Raw genomic sequence first — 20,488 nt, forward strand, 5'->3', positions numbered from 1 at the left:
CAAAGAGACCATATGGTCTATACACTAATCCCTTCAGAAGCAGGAAAGAAGGCACTTTGTTTAGTAGATGGCTCACAACTCTTCACTTCTGGGGATAGGAAAAGCAGTTCTCCAAACTAGATGAGACATCTCTTATTCTAATTTTGGTTACTTAATCCAATTTTTGCCAATTATCTACTATAAATCTTTTTGGGAGGAGTTTTTGTTTTTGTTCTTGACTTTTTACATACCTTCTAAAAAGAAAGGAATTAGGCTTAAAGCAAGGCAGATCTGGAAAGAATTGTATTCTGGAATAACATTTATTTTTTAATTCAGGTAAACCTAAAAAAAGAATTTAAATACATTTCCACATCTAGGAGGGCTTTACAAAGAAAGTGGGATTTGAACTGGATACTGTTATCCTGAGCTGTGTGATTCAGAGTGGATGTCTGACTTTGTGTGTGTGTGTGTGTGAGAGAGAGAGAGAGAGAGAGAGATGGATGGGACAGGAAGGTGGGTGAAGGGGGAAATACTTGAGGGAGGCAAAACAGTCATGATAGATGATTATTTAAGACATGAAGTGTATTTTCTATGCTCTAGTCAGGATGGAGGTGCCCACAAGGACCTGACTCGTGTTCCTATCCCAGCTTTACTATATAGTTGGTCTGCTCCAGAGGTAATCTTGCAAAAGGCTGCTACAGTCAAATCAGATATCTACAGCTTTTGTATCATCATACAAGAAACCTTAACAGGTAAGTCAAAGGGGAAATAAATAGATTGTCACACATAAATCATCCAAAGCTCTCCTATTTTCCTTCACATTTATTAATGTGAACTTTTAAGAAGTTCATATAAAAAAAGGGAAAATGATCTAATTTTGGAAAAACAAAGGTTTATCTTTTGAAGGTACAAGGTCATCCATAAAGTTTTATCTTTCTCTATGTGAATGAAGAAAGTCTATACTTGTACATGCCATTGATCATTTTTTATTTAAAAAACGAATTTATATATATTTTATGTTTATGCAACAATTATTTTTTAACTAACATACCCAGTTAGTTTCACCAACTACCCCAAATACATTCTCCAAAAATATTTAAGCAAATGGGACTAATAATATGTATTACCTTTTACTTTTTAAATTAACCAATAGTTAACCGTAATGCAGGATATATGATTAAGGTAGCTGTTGACAGTTGAGTTAACCCAAGTTTTATTATCTTTTCTTGTATTTTTTTTATATGGGTTCTGTTTTCTACACACACACACACACACACACACACACACACACACACACCCCTTCTCTTTGTCTTTCCATCCTTTTTTTCCTCAGCAAGCAATCTTTATTTCTAACAGGCAATAATCTAACTACAATTGAGGTTGTAAGTAAAACAAACAATATTGACCTCAGTATCCCTATGAAAATTTTACTAAGAACAAATATTGTCAAAAATAAAAATGAATGAAAATTACCCAATAAGAAATTGTGTTGGAGAGCAGAATAAAATTAAAATTGTTCAAAATCTTAAACTCATTTGAATTCAAATAACTCATTTTTTTTCTGTTACATGGAAATATGCATTCAGTTTCTACAATGCATAGGCTTGGATTAATAAGATAAAAAGTTCTTAATTGCATCATTTCTCACAAGTCCTCCCACATTTTTTCATAGGTTCCTTCCTCTCTCCATGTGTCCTTCCTTCTGTCGCAGGTATTTTATTGTCATGGCTGTAACTTATAGATTCATGGAGAAATAGAACATTAGGAGATAGAAAAGACTTTCTAGGCTTTCTAGGTCCACCTTCTCATTCTAATTTTGTTATAAACAAGAAATAAAGCAAAAACCAGTAAATTTCCAAATAAAAGCCTCTAAAATATAATTTTTAAAATATTTTGATTGAGAAGAACATAACAAATTTTAATAAAATAGAAATAAACAATATATTTATCCCATTGTCACCTTATTTAATTAATGTATGCCTATTCTAGGTCTTTGCATTAGTTTATACAAATGTATATTTCTTCGGATTCTTTTTATTTATTTGGCAAGACAATTGGGGTTAAACTGACTTGCCCAGAGCCATACAGCTAGGATATGTTTAGGTGTCTGAGTTTGGATTTGAACTCAGGTCCTCCTGAATTCAGGGCCAGTGTTCTATATCTACTGTGCCACCTAGCTGCCTCTATTTTCTCTCTTTAACAGCACCAAAATATTCCATTGAATCCACATGAATATTCCATAACATATAACTATTCCCTTTGTTGTTGGACAAATTGTTGCTCTCTTATATTAAAAATAAAGCAGCATGAACATAAAGCCTTCAAATAAAGAGACTAGACCCAACACTTGACATGTATGTAGAAGGTATTGAATAGAAGTTGTTGGAATGGAATATTTTGGTACTGATAGATCTCTTTTCACCTTTCATGATATCTTTAGAGTAAAGTGGGTAATTATATTATGGCATCAGAGGCTAAGATTAGTTCTGTGACTTATTTTATTGCTAAAGGAATTTCTAAAGGAAATTTCCTAAGAAGTTTCCACTAAAACAGATTGCTGTAGCTCCACAATGTCAGAGTGTGTCTCCTTCCCAACAGAACAATCAATATTAAATTTCATTTTGTTTTATGTTTTTGCCAGTTTAATGGTCAAAAGGCATTATCCTAGGATTTTTAAAATTTGCTTTTTTCTGAGCATTAGAGAATTTTTGAAAAGCTCTTCTTATCATCCCCATGTTTTATAGGTGATACAAGTTGCTTAAGGTTATACAGCTTGATTTCACTGATTTGTCTGTGGTTAATTCCCTTATGCAACATTTTTCTTCCAGATACTCTACCCTGGAATGGTCTAGAAGGTTCAGTTATTAAGGAAGCTGTAGTTTTGGGGAATCATTTAGAAGCAGATGCCAGACTTCCGAAAACTTATTATGATATTGTTAAGACGGGCATACAGGTCAAACAAAAAGACCGGACTATGAACCTTCAGGATATTCGATATATTCTAAAGAATGACTTAAAGGTAACACATTCTGATGTAGATGGAAATTTTTGAGATTTTGTTTCTTTAAATATTAATATTCATATTACTTTTACCTAAAATTCATTCTATTTAAAAATATTAAGAGTCCTAATTGTTATGTATTATATCTTAGAATTATGAAATCTCAGAATAGGAGAACATTTTGTAATCCAAACCATACTCAAACAGGAATTTCCCTTAAAATACTCCAAAAAGTGGTTAGTTATGCTTTCCTTTAAACCCTCCTATGATAGGGCTTATCTCTTAACATTTATGTGACAGTCAGAATGTTATTGAAAATATGTCTTTGTTACAGGATTTAATTGAGGCTCAGAGAACCCATCCGATTGAAAACACAAATGTTCAGAAATATAAAAAGCATCATGACATAAATATTTACTTTGGCATGACATCAGAAAATAAGAGAGAGGCTCTTGATTTGGAATTCCGAGAGCTGAAAGAAACAGGTAATGCATGAATTTACAGAGATTTATTACTATTGTTTATATAATATTTATTATTACATGTATCATATGGAATGGTCTAGAAGGTTCAGTTATTAAGGAAGCTGTAGTTTTGGGGAATGAGAATTAATCTCAGGTAGTGAGCTAGTTAAAGACAAAGACTGTGTTTTGCCTTTCTATTTCCAGTGCTTAGCACAGTGTCTGGCACAGAGTAAGTACTGAATAAATATTTATTTATTTGGTTCCAGTCTCATTGTCAGCCATGCTCGTTCAGTGTCAGATGTTTCTTAAATCTTCTCCTTTGCTTTGAGGCTTTTCTCTCTTTCTGTCTCTCTCTGATGGACAAGGCGAATACGGCTCTTTGGCACCCATCTGATTCCTTCTCCATCTGTAGAAATACAAACAAACCCTCTTCCCCAAACAGTTTACCTATTTAATTCCCTTCTATTTACCACTTTTGGGATTTCTCCTCATCAGCTGGCAATTAGATTGGAGCTGTTTGTACTGAATACTGCCTTGTTAGGTTAAAAGGCCTGTATTCTCTCCAACTGTAATCCTGATTGCTTTTCTTTGGTTGATGACATCAGAGTCTTGAACTTCTAAAGACTCTCTGGGTGGAACCTCAGCTGCTATCATGCCCCATCTGTCTTTTGTATGATATTTAGGAGCTGGGCCCTGCCTCTCATTTCCCTGTGTCAATCTACATTCAGAGGCCCAGTGAAAGCCTTGGTTACATTTTGTCATAATTTGGAAAATGACTTTTTCAAATGAAAGTAAAGATCCTAATGCTTCTATTAAACTTTTTGGACAAACACAATTAGTGCAAATAATGAATTTTGTGAAACTGCCTATTTTTTAATTCGCATTATTCAGTTATAATTATGTAAAATATTCATCTCAGCCCAATGGTAATACACAATGTAGAATAAATTGAACAACTAAATGAGGCAACCAGGAAACATCCATTTTAATCCCTACCCTAATTTAGAAGAAGTCATTTGATTTCTCCTAGCTCTTTTCATCCATTCTATCTTTTTTAGCCTTATGAATATTTTACCTCTCTTATGAGGAATGTACATGTTTGATAATGATTAATCCCCTAGAATCATATTGATCATTATGCTGATTAGAGCTCCTGAGTATTTTGGAGTCATATGTCTTTACAATATCATTATTATAGTATAAATTATTCTCCTGGTTTTAATCACTTTGCTCTGTATCAATTCAAACAATCTTCCAGGTTTCTCTGCAATCTTGCCTGTCTTCATTTTATACATTTTGATACCCTCCTGGTTTCCAGTTCTTTGCCACCACAGCAGAAGAATTATACATATAAATCTCTCTGTATGTCCTTAGAATTTATTTTGCTTAAGATTTATCCCTCAACCGATCTTCTCTCTCATTCTCCTGTCTTCACCTTCCTTCCTATGTCCCCAATGAGGGAAATAATTTCTGTACCCAATGTGTTTGTATTTTCCTCTCCCTTGACAACAGTTCAGATGAGGGCTACGCAGCAAACATTTGTGAAGTGTCCAGGCACTGTACTAATTGATTGGGTACTAAAAGGAGCTCATAGTCTAATGGGGGAGACAGGAAGCAAATATGTACAAACAAGTTATATATACAGGATACAATAGTGGCAAGCCCCTAGAATTAAGAGAGATTAAGAAAATCTTCCTATAGAAAATGGGATTTTAGTTGGGACTTGAAAGAAACCATTAGGCAGAAGTTAGAGGGGACAACATTCCAGGCTGGGGGGACAGCCAGTCAGTATCCGGAAACCAATGTGACTAGATCAGAGTATATGGTCGGAAATAAGAAAAAAAATGGAAAAGGTAAGAGAGGGGGAGATTATGAAGATTATGCAAATGGAAATTTGTTTGGATTTAGATGTGATAAGGGAGCTACTGGAATTTAGTAAGTATCAGTGGTTACATAGTCAAATCTGCCCTATGGGAAGGTTTTTCTGGTGGCCGAATGGAGAACTGGAGGGGAGGAAGCTTGAAGCTGAGAGACCCACTGGCAGCCAAGTACAATAATCCAGGTAGGAGATCTGGACAAGAGGAAGGACTGTATCAGGGAGAAGGGGGTGAAAACCAAAGATATTGCAAAGGTGAAATTTTACAGGACTGGGCAACAGATTGGATGGATGTGTGTATGTGTGAGAGAGAATGAGGAATCCAGGATAACTCCTTAAGTTTCCAGCCTGGAGGATTGGGAGGAGGATGCTGCCTTCTGTAGTAGTAAGGAAGTTAGGAAGTGGGAAAGGAGGAGGAAAGATAGTTTAAGATATCTAAATGTAGTAGGAGATATCTGAGAGGCAGCTAGAGGTGTGAAACTGGAGGTAAGTATAGAAGCACTTAACCTTTTTTCGTTACTATCCTTTCTTCCTTTTTTATATGGAATTCTGCTTGCATACTAAAATTATGCAACAGATTTTTCCTAGCCACTCTCTTCCTTTCCCCCCCTAGTATATTTCCCTTCCTCTTCTTTTCATTCCTCCTAAGATCATAAGACTTCACAGAATCACTTCTTGGCCATCTGTCTCTGTGTTGTGATGATGTTAAAAGAAGACACATGTCTTTTCCCCATATTTGAATGTTAGCAATTCATCCTTGGTCCCTTATTCATGTTTACATTTTCATGTTTCTTTTAATTCTTATTTGCACATGTGTATTTCTCCACAGCTCTGATTTTTACATCGAGGATATTTGAAAGACCTCTGTTTTAGTAAAAATCCATTTTTTCCCTTATAAGAATATACTCACTTTTGATGGATGAGTTATTCTTAATTATAAGCTTTGGTATGGGTAAATTCTCTCTTCCTTGATAGGAGTGGCTGCTAAATAATATGTTATCCTGAATTCAGTCTTCAGTACTTGACTTCTTTCTTTCTTACTGTATGTAGTACTTTTTCCCCTTTGGCCTGGAAACTCTGAATTTGAATTATAATGTTCTTGGGAGTTTGCATTTTAGGGCTGATTTTTTTTTTCCAGGAGGTAACTCATAGATTGTTTTGATTTCTATTTTGCTCAGGTTTTAAACAATATGAACAATTTTAAGATTTCTTTAAATGTGGTATCTATGCTTTTTTCATGGCTTTAAGTGAGATAAATGATTCTTAAGTTTCTTTTTTCTTCAATCTGTTTTTTCTGTGAGGTATCATATATTTTCCAAATTTTTTCAGCCTTTTAATTTTGTTTTAATATTTTTTTGTCTTATGGAACCATTTGCGTCTGTTTGAGCCAATCTAATTTCCTGGGAGTTGCTAAGATTTTGAGTCAAGTGGGCAATTTCCTTTTAATTCTCCTATAACTCTCATTTCCTTTCCCCCCTTTTCCTCTAACATTCCCATTTCATTTATAAAAATATTTAAAATTCTTTTAAAAAGTCATTTCATCTCTTTCAAGAATTCTAATTGAGTTTGTATCTAAGGTTTTTTTTTTTTTTTTTGAGGTTTTTCTTGTTTGGAGTCATTCTCTTCTCTGTCACCATAGTGGCTTTTTTATAATGGGTTCTTTTTCTTGGTTTGCTTACTCTTCCAAACAACATCTTGACTTTGAACCTTTTATTATGACTAGTTTCCTGTAGGGAATGTCTGGGCTTATCTACTGTTGCTGCTTTCTTGGGGTATCTTGCATGTTATTCTAGAATCTCAAGGACAATTCAGATTAGGAACCTGCTTGCAAAATGATTGGATCCAGGGCAGTCTCATTGCTCACTTTGTGATCTGAGCTCTATACATTCCTACTTGGGCTTAGCTCTGAGCTAATAGGCTTGTGGGCCTGTCACATATGAAGTTTGGGGAGACTACTATTAGCCTTGACCTCTCTTAGCCTTCTGGAAAGTTCTGTTCAAAGTGACAGAATTGTAGGCTTTGGATGGGTCTGGGCTTCTCGCTCTTGTTACTCTGCTGCAAGTTTCAGATTGAGCTAATGGCTAGAACTGAGATCTGCTACATTCCTGGAGGATGAGCCACCAGCCGCTCCTGGTTTCTGGACTCTTAGGAACTCACCAACTCTGTACACCTTGGAATACTTGAAATATTCTCCTTGGAATACCTTTTCTCACTTCATCCTGGGTAGTGAGGGATAAAGCCAACACTTGGCCCCTATTTCTGTACACGCTGTATGCCCCTTTGTGCTTCTCGGTTCTAGATCTGGGACTAAAGTGGTCTTGCCCTGAAAAGACTGTCCCCTGTGTCTGCAGTCCTTGCTATCAGAATTGGAAAAAAGGCTGACTAGATTTTCTCATCCATTCTCCATCTGCTGCATTTTCTACATGTTTGAAGGAGCTTTTTGGGGGAAGGTGGGAAAGATGAGCATCACTTCTTTCTGCCTCCTCTGTTTTCCAAAGCAAGAGGTGGGGAACTTTTTTTGGTCACACTGGTGCAAACCCAGCATTTCCACTCAATAAGTAGTTCTTGCCTTCAAGGAGCCTGCAGCGCAGTTAAGGAGAGGTCATGTTAACACATGAGAGAGATTAAAGTTCCACATATCTGGGAACATACAGATGGAGAACTTAATCCAATACCAGGAGTACATATGTGCCAAGGAAAGGCAGAGTTAAAAGAATGAACCAAGGGTATGTGAGATGTTGCTTAAGGAATGCTTCCCCAGGATTTTTTTTTATAATAGCTTTTTATTTACAAGACATATGCATGGGTAATTTTTCAGCACTGACCCTTGCAAAACCTTCTGTTCCAACTTTTCCCCTCCTTTCCCCCATCCCTTCCCCTAGATGGCAGGTAGACCAATACATGTTAAATATGTTAAAGTATATGTTAAATACAATATATGTATACATGTTTATACAGTTATCTTGCTGCACAAGAAAAATTGGATTTAGAAATAAGGTAAAAATAACCTGAGAAGGAAAAAAAAATGCAAGCGGATAAAAACAGAAGGAGTGGAAATGTTGTGGGGTGACCAGATTTTGAAGAGATTGAGTAGCAAGAAATGTGAGCCATTTCAATAACATTCAGCTACATAGTGAACTAATTATTTAATGATTAGTAATTACTAATTAGTGAACTAATCATCTAGTGATTTAATTATCAAGCAGATAATTAATTTGTGCCAGCTTTATGCTAGGCTCTGGAGGTACAAATAAGACTAAAGTAGCCCTGTTCTGGAAGGTTGAACAAAATATATGCAAAGTAAAAGGAAAGTCATCTGGGAGGGAGCGTTAACAGCTGGGAGGGGAGGGGATTATGTAGATAAGAGGCTTGAGCTAGGCTTGGCAGAAGCAAGGAATTGGAAGAGGGAGGGCATTCTGGCTATGGAGGGAAGAGGCTGATATTTCTTATGGAACTTTGATGTTGGCAAAGCACATTACACAGAGCAATGCTATAGCTTTAGTATTATAGCTGTTACCATCTCTATTGTATTGTAAAGGAAACTGAGGCTTTTTTATTGTCCATAGTCAACATAGAGACAGGATTTGAATGAAGGGATCTTCTCATTCCAAATACAGCCCCGTGGTGGTACCTAATGCTATATCAGTTCTCTATGGAATGGCAGCCCTTGCTTGAAAAATCTCTCCAACTCTTGCCCATATTGTGGTGTGTATTTTCTGTATTTGTGGGGCAGAGTTTCACATCTAGAAATAGAGTAAATAATGAAAGGCAGCTGATCCTATTTCAGTAAGCAGAAAAAAATCTGCTTGGCTGTTCCTTGGGATTCAGTGTGGGGCCCAGTGCTAGTCTTTGGGAACATCAAGGTGTTGATTCTTTCCCACAGGCTGTCAGCCCGATTCACCACAATCTCCCTCAGCTTTACCTGAAAAAACAGCACTGGATTGCGAGGTTTTGAATCACAGTATGGCAGCTAAAGAAACTGAAAGTCGAGACACTCTATCTGAATTGGCCAGGGCTTGTAGCCCAAGTCGTGGAGAGGAGAGCCTCTGCAGTTTTGAAATAAATGAAATCTATTCCTGTTACTTGGATATGTGTGATGATGATTTGGGAGGAATCACTACATCAGAGATGTCTGTAGGAAATGGAAGAAACCTAGGAGAGGAGACTAAATCCATAACTGGAGAGTCGCCTGAAATAAACAAGGCTACCCGCTCGGATTATGGAGAGGATGACACGGTTTCTGAAGCGGGCACAGAGTCTTCCTTTGAGCACTGGGAACCTCTCAATGAGAATTTCACTTCACACATACAGGAGGTGCCCAGGGAAGCCAAGCCAGACTTGAGCAGCAAGTCCAGAACGGAGCAGTATATCAGTAAATGTGTTCTCAACCTGAAAATCTCCCAGACTTTAATGCAGCAGGCAGCTGAATCCCTGCGCAATGCAGAGCAGAAAATAGGCACGCTGGAGGTCATGAGGAGGCGGCAGGAGCAACAAATGTCCTCCTCATGGGCTGCCCTCAGCTTCTGTGTTCGGGGTCATGACCCATTAGTGCTGTGGGCTGCCGCTGGGCCCCCTGCCAAGTGCTACATCCCTCCTTCGGTACAGGTGCTGGCCCAGCAGCCCGGTTGTGTAGACCATTTCCAGAACTTGCTGAAGACGGCTCGGGCAATGAGAGAATTCCAGGGCATGGGTCTCGAAGGCAGTGTTGGCCAGAGACACAAGAGAAAAGGGGGTCACAGCTGGAAGCCTTTCGAGTCTGTCCCTGAAGAGAGTATTGGAGACCAGGCTGAAAAGAACCCCCAGGTAAAGTTGGAAAAGAGGGAGCAGGGATGCCCTGGTCTAAATACTGCTCTAGGCCCACGAGCCAAAGGGAGGGATGACCTTGGAGCCCTTTCAGAATCTAGGGGGACAACCTCATTGATCTCTAGCTTTTACTGAAACTTACTGTGTGCCAGATACTGGACTGAAGGCTTTATAAATGTGAACTGTGTGAACATCACAACAATCTTTCAAGGTAGGTGCTTTTATTATGTCTGTTATATAGTTGAGGAAACTTGAGGCAAAGTGCCTGGCCCAGCACCACACAGCAAGTCAGGATTGAAGGCCAAATGAACTTGGGTCTTCTGCCCAGCTCTGGTCACTACAAAGAAAGGTGCTTTGTTAGTAAAGTCCTCTTTTAAAAGAGTCAAAACTTCCTGCCTTTCCGTAAGGATCTGTGCCTCAGCTGAGCAGACTGATGCTCCTGGCAGAGAATGGAGGCCATGTTCCCAACCTCAGATCCAGGCAGCCTCGCTGCTTCATGGCCCAAGTTGCAAGCAGCCCAGGCTTCTAGCATAGATCACCATTCCAGTTTTCCTTTCATCCCTTCAATTCCACTGTGCAAGCACTCTTCAAAGTTGCTTCCTGCAGCTCTGTGCTCTTTGTCTCTAAGAATTCCCAGTCCTTTCCTCCTTCCATTCTGCCATTGCCCTCTTAGAACTTTTTAGATCACCATGCAAAGTATGGTATGGGTCAGACATTAAGTGCCTACTATGTGTCAGGCAGTATAATAAATGCATTACAAATATTGACTCATTTGAGCTTCAGCAACCCTTCAAAGTAGGTGCTGTTATCCCCATTTTATTGGAAAAAACTGAGGTAGACTATCCCACCTAGTAAATATCCGAGGCCATACACAGGTTTTCCTGACTCCCAAGCATTCTATCCACTACATCCAGTTGCCTCTCCAATTAATGTATGAGCCTCTTGAGATCAAGGATTGATCACTTTTCTATTTGGGTTCCCAGTATTTGTGTCAATGTTTGACACAAATGACAACCTAAAATTCCACTGAGTCTTTTTGTTCACTGTGTGAAAGGTACAACTCCCAAGGTAATCCTCTTTCCCCTATAAGCATTTCAAATTTAATTTACTCTCTTTGGGTCCTCTTTGAATTCTCTAACATCATGGACTCTTCACATAGACCATAAAATTCAAATTCAGAGGCAGAATTTTCCAGCGTTTCATTCAAGAAAGAAATATATGGGGCTTAGGATATGGGCTCTCTGCTGCTTGGTCACTCATCCAAAGGCCTTCATGACTTTTTTGTTTTGGAGATAAATGAGATTGTAGTACATGAAACATGATTTATTTCAGGTAGATATGATCTCTTAACTAGTTTATATGATAATTTTTTAAATGGAGGTGATACACATAACTTTTTTTTTTTTTGACTGAGGCATTTGGAGTTGTGACTTGCCCAACTAGTAAGTATTTAGTGTCTGAGGTTGGATTTGCTTGAGTCCTCCTGACTTCAGGGTCGGCACTACATCCACTGCATCATCTAGCTACCTCTAATATTCATAGTTCTTATTCCACAGTGGCCAAGTCACTAAAACATGTCATCAGTTTAAATAGAAGGAAAAATAAAATATTGATGATCACTTTTTTTTTAAGTACTCATTATCATATTGACATGACTATTATAGGAACTCATTTGTTTAACCATGCTTGTTACAAAGGTTTCTTTTTTCTTTTCTTTTCTTTTTCTTTTTTTTTTTTTTTATCTTTTTCTGGTGGCAGGAAGTGGGAAGGAGAAAAATTAATGCTTGATAATTGAAAAAAAATTTGACTAAAAAAAGAAAAAGCATTCAACCTCACTAATAAAGGGATCTAAAACAAAATACTTTTGAGATGCCACTCTTCATCCATCAAAATGGAAAAAATTATAAGCTACAGAATTTAATATTGCAGAATTGTAGAGAAAGTACTATAGTTATTTATTGCTAGAGGCATGGTAAACTTTGAAAAAATTTTTTGGAGAACATTACAGCAGTTTTTTATAAAAGCTCCAAAAATAATCAATTAAAAATTTCCTGGTAACATTATCAAAAGCAAAACATTTTCTCTTTAGAGATCTTCGTAGCAGCATCATGTGTAATTACAAAAATTTTGAAGCATTTTTAATGTCCCACAGAAGGAAGAAAGATAAAGCAATTTTTGGTGTATTAGCCTAGTGAAATACGGTAAAGCAGTTAAGATGGACAATTATAAGGACTGCAAAGAAATTTGAGAAGATGTTTATGAAATTATTTAAAGTGAAAAAAGAAGCTGCATAAAATGGAATGAGAACAAATTATACAAAGAATTCTGCCAAAGAGAACACTTTGAAATTAATTCATTAAAGTGTAAATAGCTATAAAAGCAAGTGTAGATATTAGTGTTGATGTTAATGTTTGTGATAAAATATTTAATTTTTAAAAACTGAAAACAGTAAGCATAGTAGCATGTATTTGTTGTCCTGCCTGCCAGGGAGATTGAGGCTGAGAACTCTTAGAAGCTCAGATCTGAGTTGAAGTGGGCGGTGCCTGTCTGAGTCTGAACTCATCTTGGCACTGCTCTGATGGCTCACAGAGCCACTAGGATAGGAGCCAGTCCCGTGGGAGATGGAGCAGGTTATATTCTTGTGCTGATCCTAGGCGGATGGGTTCTTGGAGCAGCCTCTCACTTAAAAAAAACCTGATGCATTAGTCGTAAGAAGCCTGGTATGCCTAAGAATCTAGAATTGTGTTACTTTTTCCCTCCAGCCATTATCCTTTAGTGGAACCAACAGACTGTGCACAAATGTTAAGTTACAGTACCCACAAGGTGATGATGAGAATTTGGAAATTACCACCAGAAACCAAGAGACAGTCAGGTAGGTTATTTATGTGATACTAAACTTATTCCATAATTTTTAAAAGCCCAAAGGTAGATGGCTTAGGTAGGACTGATGGGAGAGAAAATCGATCCCCAATAGTTTTAAGTATTTGCTTTCTTAGCGTAGCCACAGTTATCCATTGATTAAAAACTTCTAGGAGATATTGGATTGTTGAAAAGCAAAATATCTGTCCTCATAAAAATGATTTAACTAGGCTAAATTCCCCTCCTTTTCCTTCCTTTGTGAAAAGGAAAACCAGCTCTTCAGTGAATCTGATTTCAGAAATCATCAGAAAAGCCAGAGTTGAGGGTTTCAAAGCCATCACTGTTACCTTGTGGTCTAATTATTAGCCAAAGAAATTTAAAATGGGCTTAAAATGAATTCATAGGAGAAAAAACAGCAACTGAAGCCATGCTCTTAGAGAATTTTTTAAAATTAAAAACATTTAATATTTCCATCTTACCAAGTTGTTTTAGCCATGTCTATGACTCCATTTGGGGTTTTCTTGGCAGAAATACTGAAGTAGTTTGCCATTTTTTTTCTCCAGTTGATTTTACAGAGGAGGAAACTGAGGCAAAGAGGGTTAAGTTTACTTATATATAAGGCCACATAGCAAGCAAGTGCCTGAGGCCAGATCTGAACTCAGAAGCTGAGTCCAAGCCCTTGCTCCTGTGCCACCTAGCTGCCCCCATAATATTTCTTACTGGGTTTTAAATAAGAAAGACCTCTTTAAAACTGGAGAAAGTGAGTGTTTTTTGAAATAAGATAATCATATCACTTTCAGTTTTTCTTGCTTAAAAACGCAGAAATAATATCTTAATCTATAAGATACAATGGCAGCTCTGGTAGGAAAAAATTTTTACTTCTTTTGATGTTAGCAGTGATGAAAATAAGAGTTTTTGATTTCAAATAAAAAGTTTAAGTAGTATGAATTCAATATGAATGAAAGACTCAGGAATTTTAGTTTTGTATGTTTCCCCTGGTTTAGGAAAATGACAGTTAAATTGAATTGTTAATATGAAAAACAACTGAAGGCCGAAAGAGCACAACATTCAGAAAACTGGCACTTAGCTTGATGGTAGAATTTAGTAATGTGTCAGAGATTACATATCTAATTAATAATAGAATTAGCATTATCACTCTAGGCTTGTGGATTTTGTACCTTTTTCAGTATACTTTTTTTTTTTTAGCTGAAGCAATTGGGGTTAAGTGACTTGCCCAGGGTCATACAGCTAGAAAGTGTTAAGTGTCTGAGGCCAGATTTGAACTCGGGTCGTCCTGACTTCAGGGCTGGTGCTCTATCCACTGTATCACTTAGCTGCTCCTCAGTATACTATTTTTAGCTATCCAGGTCACCTGAGTCCATCATAGCAGGAGCTCTGGAGGTAACTTGGTTTGTACTAAATGTTACCTGGTTTCTTGAATATAAAAATTCAAAGTGTTGATCCAAAGTGTTCCCTCACACACACCTTGAAATAAATATATATGTATATTCATTGTTATAATCAGTGACCAACCATAGACAGGTTCTGGGATGAGAGTTTAAGTTGCACCAACAGTCTTTATGTTTGGCAAATTACAAAACACATTTCCATATGTGTTTTTCTTTTCAAAAATTATATCACAATAACTCTAAACCTCTTTAGGATGAATGTGGACTCAATATCATCTGAATTCTATAACTCAAAGACAAGAAGTGATGACAGTAGAGAGGCACGATTAAAATGGACAAGTAAGTATAATGGCATAGCTTTGGTTTATATAGAATTTAATTCAATCTATTTTTCCCATACCTCCTTAGGTTATATAATTGCATGGCATATATTAAAATAGTTATGACCATAGCGGTGTCCTTTACTCTGAATGACCAAAAGCTATTTTCTTATAGCAGATCTAACTTTTAAAAGATCATCTTTTTGATTGACAATGAAATGGAGGTGATGCCATTTCTATATTTTATTGTTTATTAAAGTAAAACAATTCATAGGACAAATATGACTACATATAGTATGTGACATACATTTTTATTATTCTCCCTATGTTACGTGTGTGTGTGTGTGTGTGTGTGTGTGTGTGTGTGTGTTCAACTCCCTATACTTACATCTGATGTCATGATACTTCCTAGTATATAGCTAGTCTTAGAATTAGGGAGAACTTGGGTTCACATATAGTCTCTAAATCTAAATCATAGGCAAGTTGTCATTTGCATTGATATGGGGCATTCTACACTAAGCATTCCTCATATTGACAGCAGATTTTTTTTTTAAATTTTGCATATGTCTAAAAAAGATAATACACATTGTGCTCTCTGATATATTCATAAGTCTAATATATCAGTGTAAAGAAGTGTTATCTTTTAAACTAAAGTAGGATTTAATGCCTGTTTTTGCATTCTAGAACTTAAAAGTAAGCATATTTAGAAAAGATATCTGTGGGCATGTATTTATAGGTATAGTCTGTACATGTTAATGTTTTTCTCACTTCAAAGCCCTTGTTTCCTTTTCTTATGACCATTTAATGATTTGCATTGTTTCTTCCTCCTGAATCTTCACCCTCATCATCTTCCTATGTATATGACAGAGAAATTACCCATTTATATTCCTTGGGACTAATACAGTTCTATCTTGTCCTCCCTGTAGTGAGGCGAATCTTTGTTGCATTCCTCTCATAAACATATCTACAGTTTTATAATCCTTTCTGCACAATTCCAAATTGTTCTCCAGAATAGTTGGATCAGGTCACAACTCCCTTAACAACTCATTAGTGTATCTATTTTCTTCCGTTCCATCTAGCATTTGCTATTTCTGATTGATGTGAGATAGTACTTCAGAGTTGTTTTAATTTGCAATTTTTATCAGTAGTAGTTTAAAGTATTTTTTCATATGATTTCTTCTTCTGAAAGCTGCCTGTTGATATTCTTTGGCCACTTATCAATTGGGGAATGGCATTTGTTGTTACAAATCTGACTCACTTCTCCACTCAGAAATAAAGTCTTAAAAAATTATTTTAAATAATAGCTTTTTATTTTCAAAGTACATGCAAGGATGGTTTTCAACAACCATTTCTAGCCATATGAAAAAGTGCTCTAAATCACTATTGATCAGAGAAATGCAAAATTAAGACAGCTCTTGAGAGGTACTACTGTATATCTCTAAGATTGGCTAAGATGACAGGAAAAGATGATGACAAATGTTGGAGGGGATGTGGAAAAACTGGGATACTAATACATTGTTGGAATTGTGAACTGCTTCAACCATTCTGGAGAGCAATTTAGAACTATGCTCAAAGGGCAATAAAACTGTGCATACATCTTTGATCCAGCAGTGTTTCTACTGGGCTTCTATCCCAAAGAAATCTTAAAGGAGGGAAAGGGACCCATATGTGTTAAGAGTTCAAATGTTGGAGTTTGTTCCTCTCAGAGCGCAGCCGGTTTAGAGGCTTGGAGCCCTTCGGATGTCTCCAAATCCAAAGGTTCTGTCCTTCAGCCTCTGCCTCTGCTTTCTTCTGCCTCCAACCAAGACAGAGATGGAAGGTCTCTCTTATCTCCCTCTGGGGAGCCCAGCCACCAACTTGCCGCGGAGAGAGGGCTTCTGGCGTAGCTCCCCTGGAATCCGTCAAAAGTGTTCTCTGCACCAGAGTCGTTCCTCTCGAGTCCAGCGCGATCAGCCAGCCAAGAGGAAAAAGTGTATTCTGGAATGGCTGTCTCGCCTTATATGTGAACCTTCTGAGAGAATGGGATTATGGGTTTTCTCCCATAGTGCTCTCTGGCCCAAAGAGCTTTAAGGTGTGGACTCCCTTGAAGTTAGAAAGTTTACTTTGTGAAGCTAGCATACTTGTGGACTCCAATGTCCACATTGTGTGTGACATTAAGGTGTGAACACAAGCCTTGTCTTGATTAGTTCTACTTAGTACCTTGTTTCAGGTTCTGGCCAAAACAACTTCTTGTAAGATTAGATCAACTCTAATTACTTAGCAGTTAGTAAGGATTCCAACATCTCCCCCTTTCTTTTGTTTTAAAACATAGGGGGTTTCTGAGGGGGTACACATAAATCCATCAATATGGGAGGCATTATACATAATTTACATGAGCCCATAGCAATATAACACAGGCTAGTAGTAATGTAACAAATAACAAGAATCAATCTGAAAATTTACACATGTCCATAAGTCCTAGAAACAGTCCAATAGGATTCTATTGTCCATTAGTTCATGTGCCAGGAATCTAATAATTCTAGTGAGCACAATCAGCAACAGAACCACCCGATATTTCTTGGGTGTTCTCCTTTGTTTCAAGGGTCTGCTCCATCTTTCTGCGATGGACAAGGCAAATGCGGCTCGTAGGCACCCATCTGATTCCTTCTCCACCTGTAGAGATGCAAGCAAATCCTCTCCCCCAAGCAGTTAGCCTTAGAATGGGCAGAAAAAAAAAACCCAGAAAAACTTGCTAAAAAAGTGTTGATATTACTTCATTGTTTATAGACAATATATCATTTCCCTGATTATTCTCTTTAAATTAAATAATTTGAGATTATGATTGCTACCCTTGCCTTTATTTTAGCAGAAGCATATTAAATCCTCCCCCATACCTTTATTTTAACTCTGTGCATATCTTTGAGTTTCATGTCTTTCATATCTTCTGTAAGCATCATATTGTCAAAGTCTGGGTTTTTTTTTTTTTTTCATTCTGCTATCTTCTTCTATCTTATGGGTGAGCTCATCCCATTCACATTCACAGTTATAATTTCTAGCCATATTTCCTTTCATCCAATTGTCTTCTATTTTTCTTCTTTTTTCTTTTTATCCTGTTCTTCCTCAAAAGTCTCTTTTGCTTCTCATTACTGCCTTTTTTAATCTGCCCATTCTTTTTTTTTTTTAAATCATTCTTCCTTTTCTCTGATCCCCTGTATTCTTTATATAGAAACTTATATACAACTGAGTATATATACTTGCTTCTTTGAACCAATTTCAATGGAGGTTTGAGCATTGCTTGCTACTCCCACCCTACATTTCCTGTGCCATTATTAAAAGCTATTTCTTACACACCTCTTTTTATGTGAGAGAAATTTCTCCATTCTGTCTCTCCCTTCCTGCTTCTCCTAATGCATTCCTCTTTTTCACTGCATCATTTTTTTTTTTTGAGATCACTCCAACATAATTGACTTATGCCCATGTACTCTATGTAAACTCCTTTTAAATGCCATAATAATATAAAAGTTTTTAGGTTTTATATTGCTATATAGGAATGTAAACAGTTTAACTTATTGAATCCCTTATGATAAAGCTTTCATATATTCCTCTTTTGAGTTTTCTTTTATAAAGTCAGATTTTCTATTTAGCACTGATTTTTAAATTATGAATGTTTAAATTAAACTAAATATCTTTTTCTTTTCTCCCTTGAAGGATGGATTACATTTAGTTTTGTTAGGGTAGATGATTCTTGGTTATAATCTTAGCTTCTTTGCCCTCCATTACTTTAGGAAGCTGCTAAATCTTATCTGATTCTGACTGTGATTGCAATATTTGAATTGTTTCTTTCTGGCTGCTTGCAATATTTTCTCTTTGACCTAGGAGCTCTAGAATTTGGTTATAATATTCTTGAGAGTTTTCATTTGGGAATCTCTTTCAAGAGGTAGTAACTTCTTTCCATTTCTATTTTACCTCCTGGATCTATGAAGTCAATGCAGTTTTTCCTTGATAATTTCTTGAAATGTCTAGGCTCATTCTTTGCTCATGGTTTTCAAACAGTCCAATACATTTTTCACGTTAGTTGTTTTTCCAAAGAAATATTTCACATTTTCTTTTTTTTTTTTCATTATTTTGACTTTATTTTATTGTTTCTTGTCTTATGGAATCATTAGCTTCCCTTGGTTAATTCTAATTTTTAAGGAATTATTTTCTTCAGCAGGTTTTGTATTTTTTTCCACTTGCTTATTCGACTTTTTAAGTTCTTTCTTCAGTGAATTTTGACTATTTTTTAGGCTAATTCTTTTTTTTTTTTTTTTGAGGTGTGATTTTTTTTAGTATATTTTGGGGTACCTATTTTATCAAATTCTTCTTTTTTCATAGTTTTCTTGAATCATTCTCGTTTCTTTTCCCAATTTTTTTTCTAACACTGTTTTTTCCTAGGAATTCTTGTTGGGCTTGGATGCAATTGGTAGTTTTTTTTGAGGTTTTTGGTAGCTGTTTTCACATTGTTATCTTTTTCTGTATTTATTTTGTGACCTTTCTTGCCATCATAGTAGCTTTTTATGTTCAATTCCTTTTTTGTTATTGTTTTCCAACTTATATCTTGACTTTGAACTTTGTGTTAAAGTTGGGCTCTACTCACCTAAGGGTAGTGAATCACTGTCTCAAACTTCGGGCTTTTTTGGATTGTTGTTTCCAGAAGATAGTTCAAGGATCTGCCAGTTTTTGTGGTTACCAAGTTGATGTGATCCTGGGAAGAATATGGTCGTGGCTCTCCTAGTCTGTGTTCTGGTCTTTACTCAGAAAGGGCCTCTGGTCCCCTGAAGTTTAAAGCATTAGCACCCCTCTGTTTTGTGATCAGGGCCCTTCCTTCCTTGTGACCAATTGCTAACACTGCTTTCCACCTTGAAACTCTACAACCCAGAACTGTCTGGGCAGTAAAATTGCCAATAAGCACCAACTGTACTCAGTTCCAGCAAAGATTCCCTGTAATGTCTTTCTGATCAGTTGTCCAACAACAGAACCATTCTGGGCTGAGAGCTCCCTTAGCTCCTGCTGTTGTTACAGCAGCAGCCACTGTTGCCACTGCCATGGGCTCAGGACACCTGTCCACGCTAATGTCACAGATTTTTCCTATTGGTTTTGTCATTCCAAAATTTGATTGGAAGCATTATTTAAAGTTGTTTGGAGGAGAATGTTGGAAGAGTTCAGCTGGGTAACTGCCCCTAATATACCATGTTGGCTCCTGATCCTTTTCCTATAAAATGAGGAGTTTGGGCAACATGTTCTCTGAAAGCTCTCTTTCAGTTTAAAAAAACTATGATACTATATCAGGGATACTGCTGCTCTACTCTTTTTTTATGTTGATATATGTGTTAAATCCAATATATGTATACATATTTATACAGTTATCTTGCTGCACAAGAAAAATCAGATCAAGAAGGAAAAGAAAAACTAAGAAAGAAAACAAAATGCAAGAAAATAACAACAGAGTAAGAATGCTATGTTGTGTTCCACACACTGTTCCCACAGTCCTCTCTCAGGGTGTAGATGGCTCTCTTCATCACTGAACAAATGGAACTGGTTTGAATCATCTTGTTGTTGAAAAGAGCCACGTCCCTCAGAATTGATTGTCATATGATGTACAATGATCTGGTTCTTCTCATTTCACTTAGCATCAGTTTATGTAAGTCTCTCCAGACCTCTGTGGAATCATCCTGCTGGTTGTTTCTTATAGAACAACAATATTTCATAATATTCATATGCCACAATTTATTCAGCCATTCTCCAACTGATAGGTATCT

General features: G+C 36.7%; 1 protein-coding gene across 4 annotated transcripts in view; it reads left to right on the forward strand.

Annotated features, from left to right (window-relative positions):
- Positions 1 to 20,488, forward strand: part of TEX14 (testis expressed 14, intercellular bridge forming factor) — a 133,245-nt gene that overhangs the window by 68,369 nt on the left and 44,388 nt on the right. For all 4 annotated transcript variants that reach the window (XM_051994160.1, XM_051994157.1, XM_051994156.1 and 1 more), the window contains exons 11-16: positions 580 to 731; positions 2,808 to 2,998; positions 3,315 to 3,465; positions 9,204 to 10,123; positions 12,886 to 12,995; positions 14,645 to 14,730. In XM_051994160.1, the coding sequence (XP_051850120.1) occupies positions 580 to 731; positions 2,808 to 2,998; positions 3,315 to 3,465; positions 9,204 to 10,123; positions 12,886 to 12,995; positions 14,645 to 14,730 (1,610 nt within the window). The remainder of the gene's footprint in view (positions 1 to 579; positions 732 to 2,807; positions 2,999 to 3,314; positions 3,466 to 9,203; positions 10,124 to 12,885; positions 12,996 to 14,644; positions 14,731 to 20,488) is intronic.

Source organism: Antechinus flavipes, chromosome 4 (genome assembly GCF_016432865.1).
Source record: "Antechinus flavipes isolate AdamAnt ecotype Samford, QLD, Australia chromosome 4, AdamAnt_v2, whole genome shotgun sequence".
NCBI classification, from domain to species: domain Eukaryota; kingdom Metazoa; phylum Chordata; class Mammalia; order Dasyuromorphia; family Dasyuridae; genus Antechinus; species Antechinus flavipes.